Raw genomic sequence first — 13,200 nt, forward strand, 5'->3', positions numbered from 1 at the left:
CAGGTAGATTCTTCTCCACGGTACCACTAGAGAAGTCCCAGGGTTTCTTTGTATCTATTTATTCACATACACAAAAAGACAGTTTTATATCCACAGCAGATGGTTCAAAGGATATACAACCTAACAACAGTGGTTTTTTATGGAGAATGAGATGGGAAAGATAGAGGAAAGAAAGAAAAAAAGTAGAAATGGGAAGTTTGCCTTTATTTTGATATATTTCCTTACTGCTTGAAAATTTTTGATAAGATACCTATATGTATATTGGATAAGACATTAATACCATTTCTATAATTGTCTAAAAATAAAAAATAATTAAAAAATACATGTCTACAGATGTAGTAAATAATCTGCCTGCCACGCAGGAGACATGGGTTCTATCCCTGTTGGGAAGATCCCCTGGAGAACGGAATGGCAATCTGCTCCAGTATCCTTGCCTGGAGAATTCCATGGACAGAGGAGCCTGGCAGGCTACAGTAGGTCCATGGAATCGCAAAGAGTTGGACACGACTGAGTGACTAACACTTTCACTTTCAACTATATATTTAAAACATATAATTATAAATGTAAAATTCACTGAAAGCCAACCCACCAAAAACCACCTAACCTGATGACCAATTCTCAAAATTATTGAGAATTTTGTCAATATTCATTTCGAGGTTACTTACCTCTAGTCATTGTTTTAGCCTTTCCACTGTGGGTTTTGTTCATTCAGCCTGCCGGAACGTCAATTTTGCATGTTTCACATTTCAGATGTCTAGCGTTTCTTAAATGCTCAAGTTTTGTTGGGGAATGGATGGGATTTCTCTTAAATGTACTTACCATATTCTTATTTGGCTTTTGGGTGTGTGTTAAGTCGCTTTAGTCATGTCTGACTCTTTGTGACGCTATGGGCTGTAGCCCACCAGGCTCCTCTGTCCAAGGGATCCTCCAGGCAAGAATACTGGAGTGGGTTGCCATGCCTTCCTCCAGGGGATCTTCTCGACCCAGGGATGAACCAGCATCTCTTATGTCTCCTGCATTGGCAGGCAGGTTCTTTACCATGAGCACCACCAAGGAAGCCCATTTGAATTTTAGTAATTGGAAAAATGGCATATTGTCTTTTTACAAATTTATCTCTAGCTGATTTGTGGACTCAAAATCCACAGCAAACATGAGCAGAGCTACTGGCTTGTTTGGGACCAGATCTTATCAGTGTGTCAACATTAGCAGAAACTTACAGTACTTTCCTCCTCTAAGATGACATGTATATCCTTCTAGGATAGTTTGTGAAATAGTAACTAGTGTATGGGATATCAAGCTAAGAAGTTGTTTCCACGTTACCCAGATCCAACTCAAATTTTTACTAGATTTTCTTTCCTTTTCTATGTTATCCTTTACTCAGACTTGTCTTTTCTTAACATAGAACCTGGAAGAGAAGAGCATTGCACAAGATGACAAGGAGCTGCTCCTGAGCTCAGAGGAGGACAGCTTCTTTGTCCAGGTGCACGATGTTTCCCCAGAGCAACCGCGCACGGTCATCAAAGCGCCGCGGGTCAGCACCGCGCAGGACGTCATTCAGCAGGTGAAGGCCTCCCCGCCCTCCCCCAGCTAGCTCCCTCTGGGAATAAGGTTCTGGAATAAAGGGGACATGACCAGGCAGCATGTGCCTGGTAAGGCTGACAAGTATCCGGTCCTTCAACGATATGTGCCCAGTATATGCTGTGAGTCAGGCTGTCTCGGAAGCCCTGACAGCAGAGCCAGGAGGTGGTTCTGCCGAGCGGGAGCGTCATCGTCCATCACCTAGTGACCGTCTCTGTGGGATCCTTCAGACGACATGCAGGGGGACTCTCTGACCCTCTCCCGTTCTCTGGTCTTCTCTCCCCCCTCCAGAGAACTCTGCTGCCTTCCTTCCAAGCCCTGTAGTGGTTTATTAAACACTTGCTTGAGAAGTTAGCATAATGGCTCACAGCACATTCAGGTTGCTCCAGATGTAAACCCTGGCCCTACATCTCACTAGCTCGGAGAGCTTGGGCAAGTCATTTAACCATCTGTGCGTAAGTTACATGGGTGTGCTGGTAAATTGGCTCTCTTAAAAAAAAAAAAAAGGCCCCAATTTGTAGCATTTGCCAGTTTCTATCCTGCACATTCCTCACACATCAGATTCCAGTGGGCTCCAGTGCAATGCCGTGTGCCAAGCTACCACACAGGAAAACATGAAGCTAGCATAACAGCACTTTCTTAATATAGCTATTGTGAACATTAAGTAAATACATGCAATGCACATTACATGTATTTAGTATAATACCTAACATGGCAAGCACTATTTGAGTGCTATTTGCTATACTGATTGCACAATAATTTGGTTAATATTAGTCTCTTTAATAGACTTTGAACTCCCCAAACTATATACAGTACCTGGGACATAGTGAATGTTTGATGAGTGAATAAATGCATAAATGAAAGATAAGTCTCAAGAAAAAAGAGAAGTGAGACCAGGTAAGTCTTAAAATGCTTGCAACATCCAACACTCTGATATGAAGAGGCAGTGTTGTGCGCCAGAGAGGCTCTGGAGGGTCAAGATTCTGTCCCTCACTGTTTGGGTCACTTTCAGGTCTATGAACTTTGGTGGATGCAGAAAATCTGGCTCAAGTCCTTTTTCTGTTACTAAGCTGTCCATCCTCTGTAATATGCCTGACCTCTTAAGCTTAAGCTTCCTTGTCTGAAAAATGGGGGTTGTAACATCTAAATCATGGATGGGTGTTGTGAAGCTAAATAAGGCAATGTCGACAAGTTGTATAAGCTACAACTGTGAAAATGTAAAATGAGAAGTGGGATGACATGATCTGAAAAGGACCCCCCACTCCTGTCTAAAAGTCTGTGACATTTTTCCACCTTAAAGTCTCATTTATAGGGAAGCAAGTGTTGGAGATCCTGTGTTTTTATTCTGTTGATCATAACTTACCTTTCAGACCTTATGCAAAGCCAAATATTCCTACAGCATCCTGAGCAACCCCAACCCGAGTGACTATGTGCTTTTGGAAGAGGTGGTGAAAGACACCGCCAACAGGAAATCTTCCACCCCAAAGGCCTCCCAGCGCGTCCTTTTGGATCAGGAGTGTGTGTTTCAAGCTCAAAGCAAGTGGAAAGGTGCAGGAAAATTCATCCTTAAGCTAAAGGAACAGGTACAGGTAAAGTTCAAGGTTATTTTGCTCTATTTGATTTTCATAACTACAGTATAATCAAATTCAGGAGCTAGTGAAAGCCAGAAGGAAGTTCCTGAGTCAAGGACACTAGTGGAAAGAATGTTGTTTGGCTGTTTTTACTGTGTGAAAAGAAATGTCTTCCCTCTGGGTGTAAGCAGTCCTGAGGTGACTGGGGGGTGGGGGGTTCCCCTTTTGGAAAAGCTCTACCTACTAGATAGAGAACAACAAAGGGCTCTCTCTGATACAGTCTCTTTAACCTAATACCAAGGGAAGGTTCTTATTTTCCACAGGCATCTCGAGAAGATAAAAAAAAAGGCATCTCTTTTGCAAGCGAACTCAAGAAGCTCACCAAGACTAAACAGCCCCGAGGGCCCACATCACTTTCTCAGGTTTTGGCCTCAGAAAACGTCCAAAGCAAGGAAGAAAAACCTGTGGGCGGCTTGCCTTCCAGTGACACCATAGACTACCGACAGTGAGCAAGACGGCATGGTTTACCCAGGTATGCTGAGTCATTGCAGCGTCACCTATACCAAGACATAAGTTTGTACACTCTCTTTTGTCTTTTCCTGGAGGAGGATGTTCCTGAGGCAGGTAGGGATGGTACCCTAGAGAAAGGGGGCTTTGAAGATACACACAACTTCAGCACTGATGATTTCAGATCTCCTTATTTTGTAGATAACCAAAGGCGACAAGAGGACAACAAACTTGCCCAAACTGCAGTAGCTTTATTTCATCAGACATAGAACTGTCTTAATTACTGGTAATTCACATGAACATTCTCAAAGGACTGCTATGGGTCATTGTGTTTTTATTCTTTGGATTTTTAGTTTGCTGTTCTTCTAATTTAGCTCTGAGTTAGCCTGAACAACCTCCATTTCTTCTGACTCAATGAAAAAATTAAAATCTGGCATGCAAGTTGTGATGATTAAAAAGAAAGCAAAATGACATAACAGCCTGAAGTAAATCATGCCTTTGGTTGCCAGCTCACTGCTTGGTATTCACATTCAGAGTAAATTTCATTCTGTTTTAAACTCTTTAAATGGAATCTGAATTTTTTAAAAAAGGCATATGAGGAAACCAAACATAGATCTCTTGTTTCACTTAGCTTCTTAATGAACTCAGTTCAGTTCAGTTCAGATGCTCAGTCGTGTCCCACTCTTTGCGACCCCATGAACCGCAGCACACCAGGCCTCCCTGTCCATCACCAACTTCCAGAGTTCACCCAGACCCATGTCCATTGAGTGAGTGATGCCATCCAGCCATCTCTGTTGTCCCCTTCTCCTGCCCTCAATCTTCCCCAGCATCACAGTCTTTTCAAATGAGTCAGCTCTTCGCATGAGGTGGCCAAAGTATTGGAGTTTCAGCTTCAACATCAGTCCTTCCAATGAACACCCAGGACTGATCTCCTTTAGGATGGACTGGTTGGATCTCCTTGCAGACCAAGGGACTCTCAAGAGTCTTCTCCAACAACACAGTTCAAAAGCATCAATTCTTCGGCGCTCAGCTTTCTTTATAGTCCAACTCTCACATCCATACATGACCACTGGAAAAACCATAGCCTTGACTAGATGGACCTTTGTTGGCAAAGTAATGTCTCTGCTTTTTAATATGCTGTCTAGACTGGTCATAACTTTCCTTCCAAGGAGTAAGCGTCTTTTAATTTCATGGCTGCAGTCACCATCTGCAGCAATTTTGGAGCCCACAAAAATAAAGTCAGCCACTGTTTCTACTGTTTCCCCATCTATTTGCCATGAAGTGATGGGACCGGATGCCATGATCTTCGTTTTCTGAATGTTGAGCTTTAAGCCAACGTTTTCACTCTCCTCTTTCATCAAGAGGCTTTTTAGTTCCTCTTCACTTTCTGCCATAAGGGTGGTGTCATCTGCATATCTGAGGTTATTGATATTTTTCCTGGCAATTTTGATTCCAGCTTGTGCTTCTTCCAGCCCAGCATTTCTCATGATGTACTCTGCATATAAGTTAAATAAGCAGAGTGACAATATACAGCCTTGATGTACTCCTTTTCCTATTTGGAACCAGTCTGTTGTTCCATGTCCAGTTCTAACTGTTGCTTCCTGACCTGCATACAGGTTTCTCAAGAGGCAGGTCAGGTGGTCAGGTGGCTCTTTCAGAATTTTCCAGTTTATTGTGATCCACACAGTCAAAGGCTTTGGCATAATCAATAAAGCAGAAATAGATGTTTTGCTGGAATTCTCTTGCTTTTTCCATGATCCAGCAGATGTTGACAATTTGATCTCTGCTTCCTCTGCCTTTTCTAAAACCAGCTTGAACATCTGGAAGTTCACGCTTCACATGTTGCTGAAGCCTGGCTTGGAGAATTTTAAGCATTACTTTATTAGTGTGTGAGATGAATGCAACTGTGTGGTAGTTTGAGCATTCTTTGGCATTGCCTTTCTTTGGGACTGGAATGAAACTGCTGAGTTTTCCAAATTTGCTGGCATATTCAATATCACAGTAATCCAAGTCTGTGCTCCTACCAGTAACGCTGAAGAAGCTGAAGCTGAACAGTTCTATGAAGATCTACAAGACCTTCTAGAACTAACACCCCAAAAAGATGTCCTTTTCATTATAGGGGACTGGAATGCAGAAGTAGGAAATCAAGAAACACTTGGAGTAACAGGCAAATGGCCTTGGAGTACAGAATGAAGCAGGGCAAAGACTAATAGAGCTCTGCCAAGAGAATGCGCTGGTCATAGCAAACACCCTCTTCCAACAACACAAGAGAAGACTTACACATGGACATCACCAGATGGTTGATATCAAAATCAGATTGATTATATTCTTTGCAGCCAAAGATGAAGAAGCTCTATACAGTCAGCAAAACCAAGACCAGGAGCTGACTGTGGCTTGGATCATGAACTCCTTACTGCCAAATTCAGGCTGAAATTGAAGAAAGTGGAGAAAACCACTAGACCCTTCAGGTATGACCTAAATCAAATCCCTTATGAGTATACAGAGGAAGTGAGAAATAGATTTAAGGGCCTAGATCTGATAGACAGAGTGCCTGATGAACTATGGATGGAGGTATGTGACACTGTACAGGAGACAGGGGCAAGACCATCCCCATGGAAAAGCAATGCAAAAAAGCACAATGGCTGTCTGAGGAGGCCTTACAAATAGCTGTGAAAAGAAGGGAAGTGAAAAGCAAAGGAGAAAAGGAAAGATATACCCATTTGAATGCAGAGTTCCAAAGAATAGCAACAAGAGATAAGAAAGCCGTCCTCAGCGATCAATGCAAAGAAATAGAGGAAAACAACAGAATGGGAAAGACTTGAGATCTCTTCAAGAAAATTATACCAAGGGACCATTTCATGCAAAGATGGGCTCAATAAAAGACAGAAATGGTAGGGACCTAACAGAAGCAGAAGATATTAAGAGGTGGCAAGAATACACAGAAAAACTGTACAAAAAAGATCTTCATGACCCAGATAATCACGATGGTGTGATCACTCACCTAGGGCCAGACATCCTGGAATGTGAAGTAAGTGGGCCTTAGGAAGCATCACTACAAACAAAGCTAGTGGAGGTGATGGAATTCCAGTTGATATATTTCAAATCCTGAATAATGAACTCAAGGGATTATTAAAGCCCTCTTTTCACCTGTTCCATCATAGAGTTCTAAGATTTAAAATCCTTGAGAGACCAACAGCATGGTGAAGGCATTGCTGCTTACATTACACAGCGGCATCATCTGTCTGCATCACAATCAGGTATTTCTTATATAAAATTATAGCTCACAATTAAAAGAATTGACGGACACCTCTTGATGGGGCCACATCTGACCTACAGGAGCCCATATTGAGCCAGTGTTTAAGAAGCAACCTCCTAAAACAACTGGTGCCCCAGATACACTTACAAAGAAAGCTCTTTCAGAACAGACACAGCGAAACCCAGGAAACCACCTCCTCCAGAGCTTCTGCACACCCCACGATCCCGTCAGGGCTGTTTAGGTTCTGTATGCAAAGACTCACCAGAAAGAAATCTCAGCTCCGAGGCAGCAGTCCACATCATACAGCGTCAGATAATACTGAATCTACACAGAACGGTGAAACCCTGGGCTGTTCCAGGCTCTGAGAAGGCTCAGCACCCATTTTCTGTTGTGGTACTTCTGGCACTCCACACCCTCCCCTTTTTTTGTAGTTGTCTTTATTACCACCTTCCTTCCTCTTAGTTCCCTGACCAGGAATTGAACCCGGGTCTTCGGCAGTGAAAGTGCAAAGTCCCAACCAGTGGACCACCAGAGAATTTCCTGGTATCTTATTTTTAAAGTTCCAGACTCAACTTCCTTTCCTTCTCAGTGACAGTGTCACTGAGATAGTGCCTTCTTCTCCAAGAACTAAGTGAGCTTTTGCACTAAGCACCATGTTGAGCCTCTCCAGCTTTTGGAAAATGACTCATCATGGTAGTGGGTCTATGAGCACACAGTAAAGAGAATGATCAGAATTTCAAATATTTTTCTCCATATCAAGAACTTAGTATCAAATAAATTATACATGTGAAAATGTTATGCACACCTCTCACCTCTTTGTTATAACCTCCGTTAATGACAGAGTGAAATCACACTTGGCAGAGAAAGAGCCCTGGGTGTGGCCAGAAGATTAATAAGTACATAATACAACTCTATTAGAAATCTGACTTCAAAATAATATGCTTGCTTTAATAAGCACTACTAGTTGCTTATATTTTATGAGGATAGGGAAGGTGGTGGTGATTTAGATGACTGCCTTTGGATTCAATTTTCCTATCATAAGCAGAAATTCATAATCAGTCAGTTGACTTCTTTCCCTAAATTTGGGGAAGGTTCAGGTAATATATGTCCCATATTATTAACTTTACAAATAGTGTCTCCAAGAAAGAGTACTTGTGAAAAAAGAAGGGCCTTTCTGTATATGCTCATAAGAAAACAAGTTTAGTATTTTTATTGCTTTCTGAGCAACATAATATTTCATGTTATTTGCTCTGAAATAGTCACCTCTAAACTTTCAAGAGTTACCCCTAATAATCATCTAAGAATTTCTAAACAAGTAATTATTTACCTTAAGTAATATATTTAAGCAGTTGAAAGAAGTCCACCTTTAAAAAAAAAAAAAGCTGAACAGTTTAATTGTGGTTAAAAAACTTTCTAAAGAATGTGGTGTTCCAGGGTAGAAATAGCCTAATGTTCCACCTCCCAGGAACATCACATTCTAACACTATGAGTTTATAGGAAATACTCTCTGCCCCAAACCCAGCCACCAGAGCTGTGGGTTTTTGTTGGTTGAACAACCCTAAACCTTGCTACACTGTGAATTATTTCTGCTGCTTCGCTTTGAAGATATTAATACTAACAGGCCTATGTATACAACTTTACAGGTGACGATCTTTTGGCAAGAAGTTAAAATCAAGAAGGAACATAATGGAGACAAATTCCCTTATTTTCATAAACAAAACTGGAAACTTATGATTTCTGAACTCTTGATACAAGGTCCACGGTGAGATCAAGTGAAATGGTACAGGGCTTGCTATCAACTAACTGGTTTCCTGCTGAATGAAGCAAAGAAGCCCAGCAGACTGCCATTTTACACGTCAACAGCTGGAAAAACCACCACTAAGCTTGCAATAATTGACTTAGAACAGGAGTCAGCAAACTTTTGTAAAGGGCTAGTCAGTAAATATCTTCGTTCTTATGGGCCAAATGGTCTCTGTTGCAATGGCTCAGCTTAATGCAGAAGCAGCCATAGATGGTACATACATGATTGAATGTGGCTGTGATCCAAGAAAACTATTTAAAGACAGTGGAATTGGAATGGTATATCATTTTCCCATGGCATAAATATTCCTCTTCGGATTTTTTGAAAAACCATTTTAAAACGTAAACTATTCTTAGTTCAACAGCCACCTGCAGGTTCTGGATTTGGCTCAAGGGCCACAGTTTGCTGACCTGATTTAGAAAACTGGGAACAAGATGCACAGAGGTAAGAAATCAAGCAGGCTAGTTTAGTCATACCTATTATGGATAAGAATTGGAAGCTTTGGGGCATTGCAAGTGTAAATATGTCCTCTAGGACTCATTAAAAAGTAATTCAACTTACTCTTTGTATTGTGTACCATTGTGAACTCTTCTCTAGTGTTTCTTTTTACATATAGAATGATGTTGTTTTTTTATGTTTATTGCTTATATTCACAGACTTTTGGTTTCTACAAAATGAATTTAGAATAACATATCTACTGAGTTGTGGCATCTTAGTAAGAAACGTAACCATGTTTCTAACGCAAAAGTAGACTGAGTTGGTGTGTATTTATTTTGCGAGGTTTGTACTGACACTGTGCCTATGTATTTATTACACACAGCTTTCTTGGTATTGCTTGCAGATTAGAAGTATTAGTGGTTCTATTTCACTATTTGAAAACAAATCTCCTTAAAAGAAAATGTATACCCTGAATACCTGAAATAGGCCAGAATTTCATGTGACTTGCCATTTAATGTAAATTATTTTTAAAACCTTGCTGTGTAAGACTATCATGTAAGTGTAAAGGATTCGTCTTGGTCTTGGCACGAAGCAAATTGTGACTTTTCACATGAAATGTGTTCCTCTAAAGTAAAATCCAAATTTTATCTTTCTAATGACCTTCAAATTTGATGTTTTTCTTCAAATTATAAAACATATTAAAATCTCTAATCTTTGCTTTGAGACATTTTCACCATAAAAAAAATGAATAAAATAATTCCCCCTTCTTCGTGTACTCTAAGAAGTATCAAAAACACACAACACAGCCTTCATGTTATTGGAAGTTCTAAGTAAAAGCCTTATTGCTAAAAGAATCACTGTTTGCTTGTCAACAGCATTCAGGCTATTTCAAGTTGATGCTGTTTGTACAGTACTACAGGTTTCTTTTTAAATCAAATAATCAGTCTACAACAAATGCACAATGCTACCTTCACTTTAAAAAAAAATTCCAGAAACCGTAATCAAACTTGTCTCAACTAATGGGCATTTTTGCCATCTGTTCGGGCTTTGCTGTGCTTAGTTGCTCAGTCATGTCCGACTCTTTACAACTCCACAGACTGCAGCCCACCAGTCTCCTCTGTCCATGGGGATTCTCCAGGCAAGAATACTGGAGTGGGTTGCTATATCCTGCTCCAGGAGAGCTTCCCAACCCAGGGATCAAACCCAGGTCTGCCGCATTGCAGGCAGATTCTTGACTGGCTCCGTCAGTCAAGAGAAGAGAGCCACCAGAGAAGCCTCTGGTTGGGCTTACTGTGTCATTAAAATCGAGTTACTAGTCTAACCGGCTAGCGTCAAGATGAAACTGTGCAGAGGGGTGAGATGGAAAGCAAGGCTGGTCTCACTAGGTTTTATCAACTGGCCTTGACTCTAAGCCTCCACCCCACCCCATGGTCCTTAGCATAAAATCTGGAACTTATCTTGAAACTGGTTTTAGGAAGTGAGTGAACCCAGCCTTCTGCCTATGTTGCAACCCATCTTGATTGTTCATCCTATTATGAGGTAAAAATACATCCTCTATGGTATTTGAGTCAGAGGGATTTTAGGAGGGACACACTGCTCAAAAATATAGAGGGTTTACTCTGTTATTACAACTAACCAGCACAACCTGGTGTTTGCCAAAAGTAAGAACTTTTGATTTAAAGTTTCTCTGAATTATACAGCTGTATTAGTATACCAAATGAAAGAAACTGTCCTCTGTTTAGAATGCATCTAAAATAGCCACCCAGGCTTACACCCATTACCACTTCATACTTTTCAGACCACTAAAAACCTGGGGAGCAAACTTTCATCTGTAAAGTTGATATGGGAAAGAATCTAAATATGTAAGCTGGGTTTATTACAAGATTTTGAGGAAAAATGTTTTAAGATGCTTCACTGAAAACAGAAAGAAAGGAGCGTGAATTCTGTCCCTCTGTTGGGTAATTCCAACTTTTAAGATCACGAGAGCTGGCAGGAAAGGATTTAGACTGGGAATCCAACGTGATGTGGGACACCAGAGGAAACAGTAACTTCCTTTCTCTCACCTCATCTCGAATCTACTGTTTTGCCAACTAATGTAAGATCACATAAAGGTGTGAAGGAGTTGAGAATAAGTCTGAGGATAAACTTGTAGGAAGTAACATTATTTGGGCAGAAAGTGCCTTCTTGAAGGAACACCTCCTTTCATGTCATCCTTAGCAAGTAAAAGTTGTTTATTTATAAATTCTCCAGTTGGGGGGAAATATGGAGTCCAGACTCAACAAAAGCGAGTCAAAAGTCAAATTTACTTTTCAACAAAGTCTCCCATCTTGATGGCTCTGGAGACAATGGAGGCTCATTAATGACAGTTGGCCTCCCCAGTGGCTCCGTATGTACTTTTCTTAAAAACTACATCTTTCCTTTCCTCTGTTCTCTCCCTTTCCAATCTCTCTGTAGACCTCTCCTCCTCTGCCAGACACCCAGAGGCCTTGCTTAATTCCAAAAAGTAATCAGACCTGTGTACTGGTCTGGTAAAATGGAATTAACTAAAACAGAAAACTCCACAACTCTGCTCCCATGCTACTAAGGAGGATTTTCCTGGAGGTGTCTGATCTTAAACTTGGCACAATGAAAGGCAGCCTACAGCGAAAGAAATCTCTAGATGGCAGCCTTGAACCCCTCCAGTTGTTTCTTTCACATCAGCAGCAACAGGGGAATCCCTGGGCCCTCCAAAAAGTTACTGGAAAAGGAGACTGCCTCTCACACTAAGCCCACCCCTCAGTCAACATTTCCATGATACAGTACATTGTCAACAACTTAAATGTTCTCTGCCATTGCTACCTATCAACTTCCTAAGTATAGTCCTTGCCTGATGGCTAAGGATTTTGACAGGAATTCCTGAATGTTTTTGAGATACTGAATCTCCAAGATTACCAAGCTGTTTATATACATCTCTTAGATCCAAAACATGCTATGCTGAAGTCTGCCATCAAGCAGGCCTCTGAAACCTTCCCTATTTCAGATGATACAGGTCTCTGAACTTCAAGACAGCTCACTCTGACACTCAACTGGGTAATGCCTCATTCAGACAAAAATGATTTGACTGGGCATACAAGGACATGGAAGACTGAGGCTATATATATTTGTTGTTACCCCAGTTCACTTTGAAGTGCCTAACACAGTGCTAAGCACATAGTAGGTGTTTAATATTTATCTAGTTAAAGAAACAGATATTAAGACTAGTTTATAATAGCCTCGGGCTGTATGTGTGTGTGTTATCATTAATGACTATAATATTTAGCTCTGAAAATGAAACCCATCAGTATAAGACTACAGAAGTTAAGTGCACAAGTATGTTTCATCCTCAATTCAATGGCAACCCACTCCAGTACTCTTGCCTGGAAAATCCCATGGATGGAGGAGCCTGGTAGGCTGCAGTCCATGGGGTCGCTAAGAGTCGGACACGACTGAGCGACTTTACATTCACTTTTCACTTTCACGCATTGGAGAAGGAAATGGCAACCCACTCTAGTGTTCCTGCCTGGAGAATCCCAGGGATCGGGGAGCCTGGTGGGCTGCCGTCTATGGGGTCACAGAGTCAGACACGACTAAAGTGACTTGGCAGCAGCAGCAGCAATTCATACAGGATATTCAAATATAAGGTGTATAATTTTATGGTCCCACTGTGATTCTCTGTATATGTAACAAGGTTAAAAGCACAGTGCAACTGTGGAAGAGTTGGTGAACCTCTATTTGAAAATTGATTTTTCATTTAAAGTATAGTTTCTGCTGCCAAAGCGAAATGTAAATGTATTTATGTATGTTTGGAAAAATAAATGATTTGTGACATGTACTGGTCACTTGTGTTCCAATGGGGAAAGACCCCTTGGTCATCTAAACAAATATTCATAATATTTCTGGCTTTTAATATCTAAAAAGTGGGTTAGAAGCAAATATTTATATGTTGAATCATACATTTCTCACCATTAAATAATCAAGCCTAAAACTGATTTTAGAAACTAGTTGGACTGCTATGCATTTTTTAATTCTCA

General features: G+C 40.9%; 1 protein-coding gene across 1 annotated transcript in view; it reads left to right on the forward strand.

Moving 5' to 3' along the window:
• Window positions 1-13,001, forward strand: part of PLCE1 (phospholipase C epsilon 1) — a 335,041-nt gene extending 322,040 nt beyond the window's left edge. The window contains exons 29-32 of the mRNA XM_040254554.1: window positions 1,403-1,561; window positions 2,949-3,167; window positions 3,473-3,681; window positions 8,556-13,001. Coding sequence (XP_040110488.1) covers window positions 1,403-1,561; window positions 2,949-3,167; window positions 3,473-3,658 — 564 coding nt within the window. The 3' untranslated portion in view covers window positions 3,659-3,681; window positions 8,556-13,001. The remainder of the gene's footprint in view (window positions 1-1,402; window positions 1,562-2,948; window positions 3,168-3,472; window positions 3,682-8,555) is intronic.
• The last annotated feature ends 199 nt before the right edge of the window (window positions 13,002-13,200 follow it).

This window comes from Oryx dammah, unplaced genomic scaffold, assembly GCF_014754425.2.
Source record: "Oryx dammah isolate SB20612 unplaced genomic scaffold, SCBI_Odam_1.1 HiC_scaffold_14, whole genome shotgun sequence".
Classification (NCBI taxonomy): Eukaryota; Metazoa; Chordata; class Mammalia; order Artiodactyla; family Bovidae; genus Oryx; species Oryx dammah.